The 21,437-nt window shown below is 37.4% G+C and overlaps 1 protein-coding gene across 3 annotated transcripts in view; it reads right to left on the bottom strand.

Moving 5' to 3' along the window:
• Positions 1-21,437, bottom strand: part of TBCK (TBC1 domain containing kinase) — a 145,285-nt gene that overhangs the window by 98,921 nt on the left and 24,927 nt on the right. For all 3 annotated transcript variants that reach the window (XM_084756861.1, XM_084756860.1, XM_084756862.1), the window contains exons 6-14: positions 17,524-17,665; positions 13,814-13,874; positions 12,582-12,643; positions 8,951-9,012; positions 8,012-8,160; positions 6,462-6,600; positions 4,027-4,126; positions 966-1,015; positions 697-826 (exon numbers count right to left, since the gene is read on the bottom strand). In XM_084756861.1, the coding sequence (XP_084612987.1) occupies positions 697-826; positions 966-1,015; positions 4,027-4,126; positions 6,462-6,600; positions 8,012-8,160; positions 8,951-9,012; positions 12,582-12,643; positions 13,814-13,874; positions 17,524-17,665 (895 nt within the window). The remainder of the gene's footprint in view (positions 1-696; positions 827-965; positions 1,016-4,026; positions 4,127-6,461; positions 6,601-8,011; positions 8,161-8,950; positions 9,013-12,581; positions 12,644-13,813; positions 13,875-17,523; positions 17,666-21,437) is intronic.

Genomic DNA, 21,437 nt, shown 5'->3' with positions numbered 1-21,437 from the left:
TAATAAAATTAAAAACAGGAGTTCTTTCTACCTGTTCTTAGTCATCCTTATTTGTTTTGTGCTCTGGGAGGATTGGCAGTGACTGGAAACCAGGGCCCTAGTGTTATATATGATCAAGGGATACAAGAGCCTTAGAAACTAGTGGCACAGACGGCCTGTGCTGAGCATACACTACCGTGCTTCTTGTAAGACTAGCACATTTGTCCTCTATAAACCTGTAAGTCGAAGGCATTTCTTGAAGATAATTATTAGTGCACAGGATATTTATGTCTTAGCTACTTGAAATACACCTTAAAATTGCTTTGCAAAATGTTGCCAGTCTGTTTTAAATAGAGCAGCCCAGCCCTCATAAGCCCATGCTGGTCTCATTAACGATGTGGAAGGACTATCTCACTTAAACTGCTCAGTATCGTTCCTGGTCGAGGCGAGTGTAGTATAGCTGTTGACTAATTGTATTTATGTTTTATACTCTCCTTGTATCAACACTGGTACCTTTCCTATTGATTTTATGCCTTAGATTAATTCTTTGGCATATTATCATCTTTGGAATTCTATCAATTCTATAAGCTAGAGAAGGGAACAGAAAAGAGACCGTACGAATTTCTTTACTCATAATTTCAAGCAGAGAGGAATTAACAGCATTAAAGGAAGGCTCGTATAGACCATCATTACTGCCTGACATGTTAGCATTCCTACCTTCAACAGCCTGTCAAAGAGGACGATTCTGTTGAGCTGGTATTCCGTATCCCTCTCTCTGATGATTAAGGGCAGGGTGGCAGCTGCGGATAGCTCATTATTGCTGTTTGAGTGAGGTAAATTTGACTGGCTGTAAAGGAACAATGAAAGTAAAAACACTGACAAACAATATTAAAGTATTATTTTATAACTGTTTTATTTAAAATCTATAATTTCTTATTAATCTAACAGAAATGGGAAAAATGTCAACTGAGGAAACATATACTCACTCATCTTCAAGTAATGGGTAAAATGCTTCTCCTCCAACATCTTTTAACCTCTGTGAATGTAAAAACAAAATATTTATACATCATTATATTGGGTAGGGAGAGTAACACCTACTTAGAAAGAATAGTAATGTAAAAATTAGAAATTTACAACAGCACAAAGAAGTAAACGATTGAGTCTAAGCGTCTAAGGGTTAGTTTCATGAACATGCACACATACTGCATTCTGACAAGGATTATACACAGCAAGGACTTCCCTGTTCCTCTCTAAGGGGGTGTTCCTAACATTTCATCACATAGAACACCAAATTACAAACAGTAATAGAAAATATAAACATATGAGGTATTTAAAATTATATTAATAAGAGAGGGAGGGGGTTGAGAGGGATACAATTGGGATGTGAAGAATTTAAACTGCACAACAAGCAGGTAATTTATATTTCTAATCCCACTATATGGGAAAAGCTCTGAGACTGGCTGAGACACGACTGTCTAGGCATAGACAATGCATCTTGTTGGCTACAGAACCCCTATGAATTATTATTAGATGCCATTCTTCATATGGAATGAATGGAGATTTACAGATGTCTTTTTTCTGCTCATACAAAGGGCCGAAAACCAGCCTGAATTGTTCTGTGCATCACAGACACCTTTTACACTTATAATTTTAGGATTGTATAATGCGTGTGAGAAATTATATGCTTTCAGATCAAAAGAACTGGACACTGACATTGGATCAGACCTGACAGGATTCATTCCTCTCAGCATGCTAGACACTGACATCCTGCATCCTTCATGTTCTAGCACCAAGCGCTTCAATTGCTGTTCCTCATCAGAACAAGGAAGCGCCCAGGGCACTTTTAAAGAAAGCTTCTAATCCCAATTCATCCAGCATTTCAGAATGTCTCACACAGGACTCTAATTAAGTATGGAATTTCTCAATATTTAGAAACTGGACCACAAATGCTATTCCTAGCTTGTTTAAATATTTCTCCAATTTTCTTTGGGCCCCTACAAAGGCATTATTTGTTTCAAATCAGCCAGAAGAAACCCTAAGAGAATGATGCCCCATTTCCTTTAAGGAGGGTCAGGTAGGTTTTTGGTTGCTTTCATGGGCTATAGAGGGTTACTATCAATGGGAGTTGGTTACAAGTTATTATTGGTCTTATTTAGAGAGAAAACCTGGTTAGACTCAGAGATGTCTCTCTTTTCCTTTATCTTCCATTCTTAGGTTTGGCAATAGGGGTTGAAAAGGAAGAAGGGGGAATATAGAAATATATAGGAAAGACAGAACAAAAAGCATATTAGTACTCCTCAACTTGATGCCCCAATTGTCACTCACAAGGTTATTTTTAATTCACTGGTATAGAATTTTGCATAGATGCAAAATAAGTTTAATTTTACATAAGTGGTATAAAATTCAAATGTAAGATTATTCTTCAAACACATTATATACATTTCTACTCTAACATGAAGTTTTGTACCAATATAACTCAATTATAGTACAAGGTTTATTTTCAATACTTTGAAAGTGCTATTGCAGGCTGTTTAGGATAAATATGTTATACGAGTTAATTGCTAGTTGATCAAATCAGGTTCATATCAATTATTAGTCTATTTTTAATCACAAGAATATACATGTTAGGTGTAAAGATAGACATGATTTTATAGAAAGATAGCATAAAATAGTTGGACAAGGTCTTTAAAAACCTCAGAGACCTACAGAATATGACATTTAAAACTGTTTTTATTATTTTAAAGATTCATTGACAATGAGACAGGTTAACTCCTGGCAACACCCAGCCTACTTCAAAGAGGATGATAAGTATCAAAGAATCTCCTTATGGAAATGGCTTCAAATGTAGCAAACAAGCCACTGGGCAAAATGTCCTCGTTTTTGCCACAGACAGAATACTGCCTAAAAAAGGGCAAGCTTGGATGCAGGCAGAGATGACGGCCAAACTCTCCCTAGACAGAGTAAGCAAATCCTTAATAGTTCCTGCCTCACAAATATGTCTGTCAGATATTTTGGTCCAGAAGGCTGAAGATGATGCTCCAATGTTATAGAGAGTTTTGGGTGACTATTCAGGTAGCAAACTGTCTCTCATCTTCTCATTTGGAAAGCTGCTAACCTGTCTACTCAAGGTTATCAAGCTTATTCCTTCTCAAGTCTCTGATGGGGTTGAAGACCAGGTAGTTTAGTTTTATAATTAGGCTTGGTTGTTTAGGGATTAACATGCTTTTAGGTGTAGATAGAGGTTTTAAATTGATAATGACAAGATGGGATGGAGATTGATTTACATTTAGAATTTAAATGCACCAAGATAGGAAAGATGATTTCTTCAAGGCTGTCAAATACAAATAGCCAAAACACTAAGAATGTAACATTTATATAATTCCTGATTGTGTCATGGTCCTTCTTGCTATAGATAGTTTATTGTATGTATGTGTAATAATATAAATGTATATGTAAAATAATTTAATAAAATTATATTAAGAATGATGATTAAAGAGGTACTTTTAAATATATTCATTCATTAAAGATTACTAAAAAAGAGGTGCTTTCCCATATAGTCTTTAAAAGCATTTGCATGAAATATAGCCAGTGAAGTCTCAATTTCTTGGATATATTTTTTAAAGTTTTTAAATGAGAACTCACTTAGAAATACTGATGAAGTACCTGACCTTGTAATGTACAGAACAGTAAAATAATAGCTGAAATTTGTAACTGCACTCCAATCAGGCAACTCTGATTAGCATGCATTTTAAAGCATCAGAAGCCGATCAACAAGAATTGTTTAAAGTACAGTATCATGTTTTACCAAGTGGAGAAATAGGAAGACTTAATGGTAACGAAAAGACAGCCCTGCCAGGCACAGTCAGTGTGTGGAGGCTGAGGTTACCATCTACACAGCTAGCTCCTGGCACTTCTACTCCAGGCACACCCTAGAGACACTCTCTCGTATATCAGGAAATCAGGCCTGGATGCAAAGTGCTATGAGTTATCTTTAAGGTTTTATGTTTTAAAAAATATAAAGCATAGTTGGTAAACTTCCATTCTTACGTTTCTTAGCTGGCACAAGGACAGTGTCACAGTGGTATCATCTAAGAGTGAGCTTCTATCCCGGCCTTGACCAAAACTTTCACCATCTTCAAAGAGAAAACTAAAATTTAAAGAAAAAAAAAACCAGAAAGCAAAATAAACAGTTGTTACAATTATCATAAAACATCTAATTTTATTTCTTCTAAAAATAAAATTTCCTGTTACAATCTCATCAGACAAGACAGTTAATTTTGAGAAACAAGGCCAGTACCATACACAAGCCTGGCTGGCAGTGCTGGGAGGTGGAGGCAGGATATCAGTCAATTACACAGTCAGTTCAAGTGCAGCATGGGCTGCATGAGACCTTGTCTTAAAAATCAAAGCTTCAGAAAATGTAACTGCTAGCTGAAGTTTCCCCAAACAAGGCTGACTTTTATGTATCTCTTGATTAGTTATAAAGATTAGTTATAAAGCTGGCATAGCTGCACTGGCTAGCTTTAGCTGTCACTGACAGGACTAGAGTAGTGGTTTTCAACCTGTGGGTCATGACCTCTTGGGGACTCGAACAACCCTTTCACAGGGTCCCCTAAGATCATTGGAAAACACAAGCATTTATATTTTGCTACAGTATGTGGAGGCTGTAGTTACACAGTTAATACAGTTATTTTTCTGGCTGTTCTACTCTAGGCACATACTACTGATGTTCCCCCATGTAGCAAAATTACAGTTATGAAGTAGCAACAAAATAATTTCATGGTCGGGGGTCACCATAACATAAGGAACTTTATTAAAGGGTCACAGCATTAGGAAAACTGAGAATCTCTAGTCTAAAGTCATCTAAGCCCCAGCTGAAGAATTGCCAACAACAGTCTGGACTTTCTAGACTGTTAATTGATGCAGGAGTGCCCAGCACGGTGTAGAAGGAATCATCCCTCAGGAGACAGCCTTGAACTGTGTGAGAAGCTAGGTGGATATAAGCTAGGCTTCGAGCCAGCGAGCAGGCAGCATCTCACATGCTTCCTTCTGTGCTTCTTGTCTGTGAGTGAGTTTCCTGGGCACAGGCAATACTGTGCCATCCAGCTCTGCTTTGCGCTCCTGCCTTGGTTTCCCTCAACGGTGGACTGTGACTAAGCTAGAACAAGCATACCCTCCCCTAGGCTGATCTCGGCCTGGGTCTTTGCCACAGGAGCAGAAATGAGATTAGAAGACACACAAAGCACGCAGGATGCAGAAGTGTGTTTGCAATGTCTTCATGCACAGGCAGCTGTCAGTGAGTGTCTAACACTATTCAAATGACTTCTGAGAACAGTTTTCTAAATGAAAGCTAAAAGAGGAGCAAAACAAGCACACTGGTGGGTAGGTTCTCAGAACAAGAACAGTAAATGCTTAAAACTTGGTTTAGAATTTCAGAAGCCCATTTTTACGATCTATCATTCAAATAATTTTAAATTTTCTATAATTTTTTTCTGCTTTCATATTTAACTCAATGGGCAAGAGGCATAATAGAAATTAACATCCAAAACTGCTTTAAAATGATAGAAAGAGCTAATGCAGCTTAGTAATAGAATACTTGCCTCGCCCCACATATAAGGTCCTAGGCTTGAAAACCAGTTCAAAAATAAAAGATAATTTTAAAAAGAATGGGAACACTTAAGACTAATAGTCTATCTAAAAATTTAACAAAAATGAATTATTGTCAGATAACTTCCACAGTTATTTACTATGGTGGTTTGAGTGAGGAGCGCTCCCCACAGGCTCATGTGCTCAGTTATGAAGCCGTGTGGGAAACTTAGGGCACTGTTCACAGCTGCAGCTTTGGAGGAGGAAGTGCATCCCTGGGGGCTCTGGGGTTTTATTTCGTCACTTCATTTGTTCATTTGTTCTCTCTCTCTCTCTCTCTCTCTCTCTCTCTCTCTCTCTCTCTCTCTCTCTCTCTCTCTCTCCCCATCCAGTGTTCCTGTATAAAACAGACAATGTGATGTGTTTCCTGCTCCTCTTTTTCCTTCAGCCATTAGGCACTCTCCCTCTGAATTGTAAGCTAAAATAAACCCATTCTTCTATTGACTGGCTTTTGGTCATGGTATTTTATCACTGCAGTAAAAAAGTAACTAATATATTTCTAATCGAATTTTTCCTAGATTATGAAAGCTCAGGAAACACACATTCATGTTTCTCTATGAACAACAATCTTATTTATATAACTGCTCTAATATATATACCTTTTATTAATATCACATACTTTTCAAATAAATAATAAATCCAATGATTTTTCATAAGACAATATTTATAAGAAATAAAAATATTGATGAGAACTCTGCAATTACAAATTCTAGCCCATCCAATGAGGTGTAGAGTTCTAAGTGCTTCCAAGTTCTCTGAACTAGAACATATACCAAAAGAAATGAAACTAAAAATCAAGCAAGGACTTAGGCTGTTACTAGTGGAGAGTTACTCACTTCGGGAGAGTGCAGACAGGTGGTTTGGATCGAATAATCTCCTTGTTTATAAGCTCCTTCTCCAGGTCCCCTCCAGCCAAACACCAAAGGTAGTAAACTTCCTCAATAGATCTCTCTGCCAGATAATCATTGTCCACGTCTATTAATAGTAAAATTTTCACATTACCATTGCATTTTTGTATGTATTAATAGCCGATAGTGGTGATAGCTGATGTTCTAATACAGGTAGCTGAGGAACAGGTTATCAGTTCTGTGGTAAGGATGCTGCAAGTTGCTACTCTGCCTAACAATGTAACAGAGGAGACTGAAATCTTATGTAAGAACCATGAGAAAGGTAATGGTGGGGAGACAAACTTCTACCCACGAGACTGGAGAAGCAGACAGGAGGATGTGCAGGGGGTCACAGGGCAGAAAGTCATCCCAGGAACCAGAACTCTAACAGTAAAAGCAGAGCTGCGATTGCTGAGTTGCTGCAGGCTCAAAGTGGACAAGTTTGAAGACCCAAGAGGTGCAGTTATATAGGGACTCTGGAATGTCTGTGAATTTTATGACTAGGAGCCTGGCCAGTTCTTCACAGTAAGTACTGGAGAAACTGGCCTGCGCTTCTGGCAATGGGAGGGGAAAACAGAATGAGTTTGGAATATGGCTGGATGACTGCTCTTTTCCTTAGATGACTTGTCCTCAGCAGAAGTCAGTCGACACGTAACTGACCTGAGAGAAAGGAATATCTTGTATGACATGGTGTAAAAGGAGGAAGGGAAGCATGCTGTGGTCCTACAAGCAGGTCACATAACAGGTTAGGGGACTTGTCACAAGGAAGCTTACAGCTCTGGACTGCGAAGGTCACACAACCTTCCTGCCCACAGTGAAACTGGAAGGCTAGGATGCAGTGGAGTTGGGTGTCTGCGTGCAGGTGTGTCATGACTAGCAGATTCTGATTCATCTTTGTAACAGGCTGAATTTCTCCTAAAAGTGGCTTGTGCATAATCACAGTCAAGGGGCCTGAGCTCGTCAAAATTCTAGACATACTTCCGACACTCAGAATGGACTTTGCTTGCTCCCAGGAGAAACACACATGCCAGGCACATGTTTATGGTGATCCTGTTAGTCAACGTTAACCACAGGCCTGCTTCCTACATCACGAGGAGCTAGACAAGGTAAAGTTTGAAAATTTACTCCCCATGGTAGAAGAACAGAGCAGGAATTTTTATACTGTACAGAAAGAAAGGAATATGGGCGGGAAACCCCACGTTCCTTCCCTCATTCCACGTTCCCTTCTTCATGCTTCAAGGCAGAATACGATGATGTAGACTTCCTGATAATATAACTTAGTGAGCACTTAACACAAATTATATAAAATTTTAGTAATTTAGAGTCTAAAAACTGTCATATATTTGAAATATTATAGAATCACCTCCTAATTGCTTGGTATTGCCCACAACCCTCCATTAGTGTACTGTCTCTTACCGATTAATTCAAAAGTAAACAAGTTAGGGGACTTCTGTTGGAAACAGGGCTCCTGTCATCACTTAAGTTTTGCTCATCTTTACCTTTACACAAGTCACTGATGTCCTCAGGCAGAGTTAAATCAGCACATCTCAGAGAAGACGAGAAGAGACTGGCAGGCTTGATAAAGGGGGTGTACAATGGTGACACTTCACTGAACACCTGGTCCTTCATTAACTCATCTGGAGTTGGCCTGGAGAAGACAATTCAAAATATTAAGCATGGATAAAAGCCATAAAAATTTTCAGACAAAATACAATACAAATTAAAGGTGGGAATTAAAAGTCTTAGATATTTCCTTAGCACAAAAAACACCAAGGGAGCTAGCTCCCTCCGGCAGAGTCTAGGTGCTGCAACTCAATGACTCAATGCTGAATTATATGGTTGTGTTATACTGTCTGCACCTTATGCTCTAACAAAAATCATTTCATAAACACCCCAAATTCTGCCTGCAATACTATTTCTTTGCCCCTACTATGGCACGATAAAGTGTACTTTCTAATGACAAATTAAAATATGTTATTTTCTAGCATTATACTTAAGACGCTTAGGAATAGCTGGGTAATTAAAAAGTGACACCATGAAATGAAGCCAAATGTCAAAAAAAAAATCCTCAATTTTTATCAGCAACTGCAAACTTAAGATTCTGCCAAGCTTGGTATATAAAACATAATGAAAACAAACTTCTTTTTTTTCTCAAATATCATCAGAGCTAAGAGCACTGGCATTCTTATTTAGTTGATTTTTTTCTTGAGGTAATAATATAAATTAGAAATGTCTTTGGTACATGCCAATTTTCTGAACATTATTTGACCTCTTGTATTAACAAAAAGTTAACTTTCAATCAGGTTTATAATCCTGGTATCAATTATGTACTGCTATTAGGGAGGTATCACCCCTTAGTCCACCAGTATCACACCAAATACTAAATCAACTCTATATGGAAAGAATCTTGGGATCAGCTTAAACTCTTAAGGAATCACCTCTTGGAAGGATAGAAGGTGAGGCACTTCTTCAAAATATTTATCACATTTTCAGGAAGCTCCTGGTAAATAAAGATAAAAAACATACAGATGATGATCAGTTCTACAAATGTATTTTACCGAAACACTTATATATCATAAACTTTGATTTTAAAACACCTTTATTTGGCAATCATTTAAATTTATATTAACTTGTCACATGTAGAAGATTTTTAATCCAGAAACATGGCCACTGTGGCAAAGGATCCCATCTGAAGATCTAGGTCTACGTGATCTAGCTGGAGTACAGACATACCACACACCTTTAGTCCCTCAGACTGGAATACAGATACACCCTTGGGACACATCTTTAATCCCAAGCAATGAAGGTAAAGTTAGTTGGTAGGAGGAAGCAGCCATGTTTGAAAATAATGTCTAATTGAGAGGCTAAGTGACAAAAGATTTGACAGAATAGGATATGCCCAACTCTCATGAGAACAGAATGGAAAGAGAGGAGTTTTAAAAGGGACAGCAGTTCAGAGGGAGGAAGGGAAGGGGCAGTTTCACTGGGAGAGTTTTACAGAGACAGGTCGTAGAAAGAACAAGCTGGACTAGACACAGTTGGAGACAGAGCCAGCCAGAGAAGCAGGAGAAGCCTGATTAGAACAGATTGCCACAATAGTATAAGGCCAACAGAGCAATTCAGTCAGAAGCTAAGAGAAGCCAGTTTGTTTTTTTCCTTTTTGTTTTTTATTTTTGTTTTTTCAAGGCAGGGTTTCTCTATGTAGCCTTAGGTGTCCTGGACTCGCATTGTAGACCAGGCTGGCCTCGAACTCACAGGGATCCACCTGCTTCTGCCTCCCAAGTGCTGGGATTAAAGGTGTGCACCACGACCACCCGGCTGAGGCAGTTTGAATCAATTAGCTTGGAGAAGAGTTTGAGCCAGCCAACTGAGTTGAACCATCCAGCCATAGTTCAGAAAAAGCTAGAAATGGTGAGCTTATGCAGCAGCAAGTCTCAGAGGCTGAAAATATTATAGGCCTAGGTTAGATTTTACAGAGGAGGTGAAGCTTCCAGGACTAGGCCTAGGATAGCAGAGGGAGGCAGTAAGCCTCTGAGACAACAATTACATCAGGTGAATAAAAGTTACTTTAACAGTCACTCTCTGGAAAAAAGCCAGCTTCTGCTGAAAATAATACAGCTTTAGTAGCTTGTTATTTTATCCTGATATGAAGATAGATTTTCCTAAACAAATTGCTCTGGTTTGATTGTGCCCCTTCCTAAATTCAGGTCAGGCTGCAGGGGTGAGCCAGCTTCCATTATTCTAGTAAATGGACATAATACTGGACTGTAACAGCATGGTCTGGTGCTTTGTATTTGATTGTTAGTTATTTTGCTCCCTGCGGTCGGTCGGTCGGTCGGTCGGTCGTCTGCTTGCTGTCTTTTAGGAGCAATCACACCCCAAGCAATGCTGTGCAGCCTTGCCTCCAAAATTATCCCCGATTGGCTAAATAAAAGGCCTATATACCAAGGCAGGACAAAGGTGAGAGGTGGAGCTAAGGTTCTTCGATTTGGGGGACAGAAGGATTATGGGAAGGAAAGAGACAGGTAAGAGAGGAGAAGGAAGCAGGACCACCATGAGTTAGCATGGAGAGAACGATGTGGCCAGGAGGAATTTACTCTCGATTAACAAGGAGAGAAGCTGCCCAGATGGGCAAGGGTTTATAGGGATTTTGGATGAGCATTAGCCCAGATAGGAATGCTTAGAGTAATGGCATAGGATGTAAGGCTGGGAGGTAACAAGGTAGCTTAAGGGGTTTATGTCTGCCCAGGCCCAGGTAACATAAGGCTTATCTAAAATCTATCAGGTATCTGTGTCTTTTATTGTTTGATAGCATGTTAAATAACATTGCCTCAATAATTATAGGCTTATAGTAGTAACCATCAGTAACTATTTATATTTTCCACAACATTGTACTGCCTTCTAAATTCATCTCTCTCTGCTCAGAGTATCCAGTTCTCAGACATCATTAGAGAAGTCTCCTTGTACAGTGAATGGTAGTTTAGGCAGAAAATAAAAGCTGGTTAAAGTACAGAGAGGATGTGAGTATGGAGTGCTTGTCCATACCTATGTCACAGCCCTCTGCAAGGCTCAAAGAGCATTGTGGAAGAGTGGGTGGAAAGAGTCACAGAGTCAGGGTTGTGGACTATTGACAGCTAATGGCATCTAGGAAAGGACAGTCTTTTATTTGTAAGGGGTTGGCTCCTGGTAAAAAACAGGCTGCTATGGACAATTCCAGGCTGTTAAGGGTAAGTGAGTTATACGAGTTAATTGTTTAGTTCATCAAATCATGGTCATGTCAATTACTAGTCTATTTATATCACAAGAATATATATCCTAGGTTTAACACATAGATATAATTATATAGATAGATAAGGTAAAATAGTTAAATAAGGTCTTTAAAAACCTGAGAACTACAGAATATGCCATTTAAAGATTTTTTTTTTATTACTTTAAAGATTTGTTGACAAGAAGTTAGGCTAATTCCTGGTAACACTCAGTCTACCTCAAAAAGGATGATGAGCATCAAAGAACCTCCTTATGGAGATTGCTTCAAATGTGGCAAATAGCCACTGGGCAAAATGTCCTTGTTTTGGTCACAGACAGAATTTTGCATAAAACTGGGCAAGCTTGGATGCAGGCAGAATTGACAGCCAAACCCTGCCAAGACAGGGTAAGCAAGTCTTCAATAGTTCCTGCCTCACAAATATGTCTGTCAGATATACTAGGTCAGAAGGCTGACAATATTATATTGTTTAGGGTGACTGCTCAGGCAGTAAACTGTCTCTGTAATTTATTTTTTTCACTTTGGAAGCTCCTAATCTGCACTTCCTGTTTACTCAGGTAATTCATTTTATACCTTCTCAAGTCTTGATGGGGTTGAAGACCAGATAGTTTAGTTGTACCAATAAGCTTAGTTGTTTAGGGGTTAAGATGTTTTTAGGTCTAGATAGATGTTTTAAGTTAGTTATGACAAGATGTAATGGAGATTGATTTTACATTCAGAATTTTAGACTCATCAAAATAGGAAATACATTTTCTTCAAGTTTGCCAAATACAAATAGCCAAAATATTATGAATGTAACATTAATATAATCATGGTTCTTCTTGTTTTAGGTAGTTTATTTTATATATGTGTATTAATATAAATGTACATATAAAATATAAAAAAATTTAAAGATTTGAGGGTCTCAAAATAGCTTAAAATGTCTAAATATGACTTGTTAAGATTTGAGGACAGATATGGGGTCTAAAATTTTGTTGTAAGATGTGTAACAGTAACTGACAGAGGTGTAAAAAGTGATTTAAGAAATAATAAAACAAAATAAAAAAACAGACAAACAGAAAGTGGTGACTTGTCAGAGGTGATTGGGTCCCATAGGCCTTCATCTTGGGAATGGAATCTTATCAATACACTTCACGCATCCACCTCATCCTCTGTGAGGATGGTGTCCTCCCTCATTAGAAAACAGCCTCTGGGCACTTTCACCACGACATTTCTAGCCTCTAAAAATGAGATGATTAATTTTGTTCTTTAGAAACGACCTAGTCTCAGATTGTCTGATAGGACCGCACAGATGCACTACAAACCTTCATAGTGTCCAGACAGCCATGCTCCTCAGCCAGGACTGTTAGAGCATCATCCACACAGCCTGCGAAGGGAGAGAAGCAAATGAGGTAGCACTGTTTTTTAATCTGTCACAATATTTGGGAAAAAATCCAATGATTATAAATTCTAAATAGCATAATGTAGTTTTGGCACTTAAGCTACTAAAACTTTTTGAAATTAACTTTCCTTACATGTTTTGATAACAACACAGAACCTTCCCACTCAATTCAGTTAAGCACAGGTACTAAAAGTATAGTAAGTTAAACAGAGATATAGAAAAAATTCAAGGGATTTTTTTAAGGTTTTGTGTTTTTTTATGATGACAAGAATAATTTATCTTCATTACATGTGATTTGGAGAATGAACTCACATATCTCTGGGGATATAAAGTATAAATTCAGTCTATAGACCACACTTAGCAGTGCTCCAAATTCCTTGAGAACTGTAGTATCTAGTCTTTATAAAGAAATAGTAATTCAGATAAAATTTTATGCCACTTTTGTTAAAATTAATTTCTTTTGAGTACTTAACTCCTTTCCACAGGCTTTATTATTTTTAAACTCTATTACTGGAATGCTGATATGTTATTGCTTTATATGAAATAGTCCTATCAGTTTTCTCTCCTTTATTACCATATACTTAATTTATTTCACTCTAAGTTAGATTACACGTTTGTTACTAAAATTTTTTTTTATTAATTTATTCTTGTTACATCTCAATGGTTATCCCATCCCTTGTATCCTCCCATTCTTCCCTCCCTCCCATTTTCCCCTTACTATCTTCCCCTATGACTTTCCTGAGGGGGACCTCCTGCCCCTGTATATGCTCATACGGTATCAAGTCTCTTCTTGGTAAAAATTCTTCTTAGATTGTTTTTCATATACAACTAGTCTCATTGTAAAGGTAGCTCAAGGTTTAGATATGGTATCAGAAGTATAGTTTTACATTCTATTACTTTGATTATACAAAGTAGTTTACTTGGCTAAATCAGGAAACTAAAATTCTTTCCATGCAGGTTCAAGTTCCTTCAAGAATAAAGAAAACTGCTACATGTTTTAAAAGACACTTTGCACGATACTTTCTGAGGCTTACCTCCTCAGCAGCAACCTGAAGACAGGCATTCACTGTTTTAGGACAATATTTCAATGCAGATGACAGAAGTTTCTATACATTGTACTTATAGTGGAAAGATGACCAAATTCATGAAACTTACCCAAAGTAAGCAAAAATTTTAGTCTTTCAGAAATATCTAAGCTCTGAAACAATTTTCTCCCCTAAAATAAAATGAGAAAATAAAATATTATTAACATTCAGGCTTCCCCCAACAGGCATTTTCATTTATCTCTGGAGTTTTATTGTTTTTATTTTTTAAAAATCAGCTTGACTAAGAAGAGCTATTGCTAAAATGAAATTTTAAAAGGAGTTGTATAATATCTATTATTTAAGGCATCAATATCTTATGATCATTAGATCCAAATGTGATTGCAAGCATTTATCACTTTTGAGAACAACATATTCTTTTTTTCTCCTTTATTAATTTATTCTTGTTACATCTCAATGGTTATCCCATCCCTTGTATCCTCCCATTCTTCCCTCCCTCCCATTTTCCCCTTATTCCCCTCCCCTATGGAGAACAACATATTCTTGACTGTTAGTTTTTCCACATCACCGAGAGTATTGTTTAGTAAGACAGAGAAGGCCCTGGCAGTCCATCCTTGTAATCCTTCTTTATGCATCTTGCTTAAGTGTCTTCTCTGCACTGATACCCACCCTCAGCGGTTCTTCCGCCTCTCAAGCAACTTCAGATTGGCATTAGCTGTGTCTCAATAGTACCTGAGCTTTTATGTTGTCTTTGATGCTCTTGGAACTGGGGACTGAGCCAGAATTCCAGCAGCTCAATCAGTAGAGTTGCCAGCATAGCATGGTGTCCCCTTGTTCTGCCCCAGACCTTCCTATACTCTTATTTTAAGACAGTCTTTCCAGGCTGGCCTCAAACTTGGTTCTCCTACCACAGAGCAGATGGTATTACAGGCTGTTTTAAGATACACATTGCATTTTAATTGTTTTCTTATCAGTTGCCTCTGGAACCCCTTGACATGAATTTGGGAGTCAAACATTTTCATCTCCAAAAATTATGTATTGAACAATTGTATGTGACCAAGTTGGATTCCTCTATAACCTAATAACTAAATAACATTGATAAATTACATAATTATTTTGTACCTCCCATCTCTCATCTAGTCTTGCAGTTTTACAGATATTTTTAAATTTTTATTCTAAGACATGGTTTCTCTGTATAGCCTTGGCTGTTCTGGACTCACTTTGTAGACCAGGGTAGCCTCGAACTCACAGCAATCCGCCTGCCTCTGCCTCATAAAGTGCTAGGATTAAAGGCGTGCACTACTATGCTCAGCTTGTAAAAAAAATTCTACAGTACAAAAAGTTCCATTTGATAGTTGATAGTTGTTGGTATGCTATCCTTTTACATCTTATTATTTTCCATAAAAATCTAGGTACTGAATGACATAAAAGATTTAAACTGATATGTAGCCAAGCATACTTAAGCTGGATGCCCAAACTCAAGGACCACTGAAAGTGACATAAAACTCCTATAGCAAATTTTTCTTTCACTGACTTTGCACAACTCTGTATCCTGGAAAATCTGTAGATTGTAGTATAATTAAAGTTCTGAGACAATGCATCTCACTTCCCTTCCTACAACGTCATTGCAAACAGTAAACACTCAGCAATGTTTGTGGAGTTGGATAAGAAATACCTACATCGTAAGACGTTTGCTGACTATGTCAGTAGCAAGAGACAAACATTGCATACGTCATACTCCAATAAAATGTTTGTTTCAGTTATGATTTGGAATTATATTGTCATTTTCTTAACAATAAAAAGTTAGAATGTTTAGACAAATCATAATAGAGAATCAGAATATAAAGGATTTTCTTTAGAAAATGAACTAGCAATATATAGTATCATATTATATTTTAATATTATTAACAGCAAAATCTAATATTTGTAGTTTGTAATACAATACCCTACAGTATAATATATATAATTTCATATGTTTTCCAGTAGCTTTATAAAATAGACAGTAATATTATTTATAGAAATGAAAATGATGCCTTGAGATTTAATTCTCCAATAAGAGTTTTATGTCTTTGGCAGCGGTCTCTGAATTTGGATATCTAGCTTAAGTATATACTATACTTTGAATGTGAATATATCTTAAAAACCTATATATTGAAGACTTTGTCCCAGTCTGCTGCTATTGGGATGTGATGGAAAGTTAAGAGGTGGGGCTTACTGGGAGATCATCCCATCTGGGGGCATGTCCTAAAATGGGACACTGGGACCCAGGGCCTTGCATCCTTGCATGCTTGTTTGTGAACACACAAACACGCACACACTCTGTCTCTGTCTCATCTGCATTTAATTGAGTTTATGGGGAAGGTATGTGTGGATATGAGCATGTGAGTCCTGGTACCCATGGAGGTCAGAGGTGTTGGATCCCATAGAGCTGTAGCTACAGATGGTTGTGAGCTATTGAATATGGATGCTAGGAACCCAAAATCTCTTCTACAAGAGCTTAACTGCTAAGCCATCTTTGTAGCCCCCTCTTTCTCCTTTTTCCCTTTCAGGCATGAGGAGAGTAGCTTTACTGTCATATATTTCTATAGTCAGATGCTGTCTCAACTCAGGACTGGCAACCAGCAAATAATTATGGACTCAAACACCCGTAACTATGATCCCAAATAAAATCTTTTAAATTCATTTCTTTATAGTAACAAAAAGCTAACTATAGGGCTGGGAATGTAGCTCAGGTTGATTAAGGCCTAGCATGAATAGAACCTTGGGTTTTAATGTGAATAGTGTCATGTGACTGTAATCCTAGCACCTGGGAGAGGACGAGGATCTAGAGTTCAAGGTCATCTCAGTCATGAGGCCACACTGGGCTACAATGAAATCCTGTCCAAAACAAACAAGAATGACAAGCTATGTTCAGTAATATAACATCACACAGCTATATCTTGTAACACCAGACTTAACCCAGATTTACTTGTTGTTTAATTATTTCTCAACTATACAAAATAGAAAAAAAGTCAAACTAATTCTTAGCAATAAGGATAAATGAATTAGCTACTGTTTTCAAAATATTGGGAAAATCCCTTAGATAACGAAACAACAGATGGGTGTCTTGTGAGTTTCTTAGTACTATGACAAAATATATGTGACATCAGCACAGAAGGAGAAAAGATTTAGTTTTGCTCATAGTTTCAGTAATTTCAGTTCATGCTTGGCCTGTCTCAAGGCTTTGGGTCTGAGGTAAGATAGAATGTCATGGCCGCAGAGACATGCAGTCAAGAAAGCTGCTCCCCTCTTGGCAGGCAGGAAGCAACAAAGTTGGGGGATGGGCACCAGGGACAAGATTTCCCTTTAAAGGCCTGCAACCAGTAACTTAATTTATACACTTACTAAAAGCCTGAACATTTTAAGAAATACCAAAATAAAAACTACGACAGGAGATAGGGAGGGGAACTGGAGAGATGGCTCAACAGTGAAGAGGACTGATGCTCTTGCCGAGGACCCAGCTTGGGTCTGTAGCACCCACACGGAAGTTTACAACCATCTTTAACTCCAGTTCCAGAGGACTCAATGTCCCCTTCTGGCCTCTTTAGGCACCGGTCAAACATAGTACAGCACATATGTATACTTAGTCACTCTGACTTTCTGTCTGTCTGTCTATCTGATCAAATGGAAATTTAAGTCAAATTGAGAAAGAAGTCTTTTCTATGTATATCTAGCCAATTTGCACTGCAAAGTATTTCATTAGTATGTAAGCTTCCTCTCTAAAATTTAAATTCTAATAAACACACAATTTCTTTTATTAGTTTAATATTTCTTTATACATACCACACAAAGCTCAAATAAAATTATCCCAAGAGACCATACATCTGATTTGGGGCCAGAAGGCAGTGGTTTTTCATTTGGCACATGATCAGTAGTTTTGAAAATTCCTTGTGCAATCACTTCAGGTGCCAGATATGAGGGATATCTGTAACACAAGTGAAAATGACAAATAATTACAATGAGATACAATAGAGATTAAAGAGCACCTTCTTATAATTAATGCATGAGATGTAAAAATCCCACATGATTAAGTACTCAGTGATTACTAGAGAGGATCTTGAACTAATCATTGAAACGCAGGCCTTTATAAAGTCTAGGAAATGAAAGAGAACACACACGAGGCTTACATCATTCTAAAGACATCCTGTCTCTCTGTAGCATCAATTTGGCTTCTTGCTTTTGTCTGTGATTATATTATATTGCTATTACAGCAAGACTCTAGGTTTCCAAGTGCTTTCCCTTCCTCCTTTTAGTCACTCTTCTGTTAATAGTGAATTATTTTTATCATTTGACCTTTTAAACAGATATTGGTTATTTTCAACAGTGTCATATTTTACTTTGGAGTTGCTGTGATAAAGCAGTAGCCAGAAGCAACTAGGGCAGGGAACGTTTACGCCACTTTATGACTATCCTCCATCACTGAGAAGAGTGAGAGAAGACGCTCAAGCGTGACCTGAAGCAGAGTTCATAGAGTAACGCTGCCACTGGCTTGCTCAGATGACTTAGCTGTAGCTCAGGGGTGGCGCCACCCACAGTGAGCTGGGCCTTCGCACATCAGTTGTTGGTCAAGACAGTGGCCCAGAGATTTGCCTACAGCAATCCCATGGATGCCATCTTCAATCACAGTTCTCTCTTCTTGGATGACTATAGCTTCTGTCGAGTTGATAAAAATCTAACCAGCGCAAATGACCCCTTTTCAACTTGACACACAAATACATCATTATTAAACTATAACCCTTCCGTTCATGTTTATCCCAAGAGCTCATGTTAATAATGCAATATAGAACAGCATAACTTTAAAAGTGCCAGTCTTTAAGGATCCAAACACTCATATGTACATATTGTCAGGCCTCGGCAACTAGTAGTGGATAAGGAACTGGTGTGCTCTTGGCTGGGGCAGATTATCTCCTCGCCTCTCAGCAGTTCTTAGTTGTTGTAGCTCTGTGTCTAGGGTTGCGCTGCCCTCCTTGCATGTCAACATATCTCTGTGTCCTTGCTCAAGCCATGTGTGGACAGCCTGTTGAGAGACTTCATGGGTGTAGTATATGGTCTGAACAGATTATAGTTATGTATTTAGGAACACAGACATTGCACACATACATATGTAGCAAAAATTAAAGAAAAAGAGGCCACGGTTTTGAAAGAATGGGGTTGGGGTACATGCGAGGGTTTGGAGGGATGAAAGGAAAGGGGAAAATGAAGTAATCATATTTTCAAAAATTTTTAAAAATTCAAACATTTTAAATTTGATATAATTTTAAGAGTTCAAAGTCTCTCAACTGTGGATTTCTATAAAATAATAATTAAGTTAATGGTTTTCTTATTCCAAGAGGGAAGAATCAAGGCACAGTCATAATCAGATCATGCAAAAACCAAAATCCAACACTATAAATATCATTATCCAAGAATCCTGTGAACCCAGTTGAATTACTGGGCACAGCAGATAGGCACTTTCGATTTTAGTGTCATATGCATATGTGTGTGTGTTTCTCAAATTTACTCATGATCACCATAATCTGAAATTTTCCCTTCATTTGCATTATTTTAGAACATTAACTTTAGGCAAAATACATGCAAATATATGTGTCATCCCCTCCTCATACTATCATTGCCAGACTTTTTATTTATATGTAAAATATAACTCATTTAAGTCTGGATATACAGCTCAAATAAAGCTAGTTTATTAAATTGTTAAACCATTATTCACCATGATGACGTAAATATTCTTTTAATTTACTCATATATTCTTATTATATATAAATTTGTAGATAACATCTACCCTCCAGTGAAAATACTGCTTTTCTAAGTGAATGTGTGGAAATAGCTAAGTTTAATGAAAAAAGCATCAGATGTAATGGTCTAGCCTTTGTGTTCCATTTTGAACTGTGTGTCTTTGTTTTGAGGCACCACTGATGGCTTGTACATGTTATGTAACTGATCTGCCCTAAATATCCTCCACAACAAAACCTGTGCTTTAATTTCAGTAAATCTGATGGCTTTCTTCTTCTGTAGGAAGGAATAAGGATGCCCACCACACAAAGTTGTTGTAATATTAATACATAAAGATGCTCTATAAACATGGAATATGTGACATAAGCCCATACTTTTATCATTGTCATTACAATGCTATATCCAAAAGGTAAAATATTTATTTTTATTCTTGACTTCCAATATTTTAAATCAAAGTCATAGTACAGTTAATGAAAAGCCAAGCGAAGCTATAATTAAATTGGTATGCCAAAAATCTTTGGACAGAAACACAGAAATAACCCTTACTCAAAATATTCTGGGTCCCCTTTAACCAGACAGAAATTTATAAAGAACCTTAAAACAGCTTTTTAATGGAGGGCATCATCTTTCAGCAACTTTCTCCTAAGTGTGTCATTTTTACACTCAATGACAATTACCGGAACTTTACTTTGAACATGGCTAGTAAGGTAAATGCAAGTGGCTTTCATCATCTGCAGTTTTAACCAGGCACTAAGCTACTGGCCAATCATAATGAATGGCCAATTTCTAATTCTTTCCAATATTTTGAAACAGATGGTAACACTTACATTCCTTAATATCTGTCACTGGAATCAACTGTGAGCCTCCTCTGATGTAAAGGCTCTTTCTGGCCTTGCTGTTTGATCACTTATTTTATTTTTCCTGGCTAATGTTTCACACTTTGCTCTTTATGCCTTCTAAGTAAGATCCTTTGAAACTTAGACTTCAAAGCCAACTGCGCTGAATGTTAACACAAGATCATGTGTACCAAAGTATTTTGAATTCAAAATGATTGATATGTTTAAGAAAACTCACTTCTATTTATCACCAGAAACTAATGTAGTCTTAAATGTTAAGTCAGAAACTTAAAGTAACTTCTATGTTATGCTTTTAGTTTTCTTTCATAGAAATTGATTTAGACAAAGTGCAGAAGTAATAGTCACGTCTCCCACAGCTCTTTATGGAAAATGGTAATGATCACACAAGGAAGAAGCGTAAGCTTAACTAAGAACTTGTAATAAAAAGGATGTTTGTTCCATTAGGACTTAACTATTATTGTAACATATTTATGTTTATAAATGAAATTATATTCTACCATTAAACTTATATGAAATGTTAAGATCATGAATTTTCATATCTTAATAAAGATATGAAAAATAAATTAGTCACTCGTTTACAAATGAGTTACTTGAGGACAAGAACTAATATTAGCTTTGTGCATAAAATAGGCAGAGCAGAGAGTACTCAATAGATGTTCCCTTACTGACTAAAGTCTCGATAGCCTAGACTACACAGTGAGTTCAAGGCCAGCTTGAGACAAAGGTAGAAACAGACAAAGAAAACAAAAATAAAGAAGACATCTACAGGCTGGCCATGGAGAAGTACACTTGTAATCACAGCACTCCGGAAGCAGAAGCAGCCAGCCTGCTCTACACAATGAGTTCCACGCTACACGATAGCCAGGGTGATTTAAATAGACCCTATCCCAAAAAACCAAAATGGGGCGGGGGGAAAAAGGAATCTGCAATCTAAAGTTTTAGAATAAAGGAGGAAATTTTTTCAAAATCTGAAATTTTAAGCAGTATTGTACTCATAGGTATACTATTGCCTATCACAACCCCAGTACTAGTACTAGCAGGTAGAGCTGATGTTTTGGAGCCCAAGGAGAAAGCACAAGTGAATGCAATTGAAAACAGCCAAACTACAGG

The sequence above is a fragment of the Acomys minous genome, assembly GCF_964271855.1.
Source record: "Acomys minous genome assembly, chromosome: 14".
Taxonomy (NCBI): Eukaryota; Metazoa; Chordata; class Mammalia; order Rodentia; family Muridae; genus Acomys; species Acomys minous.
Note: the sequence above shows the minus strand (reverse complement) of the source record. Positions and strands in the feature narration are given on the sequence as shown.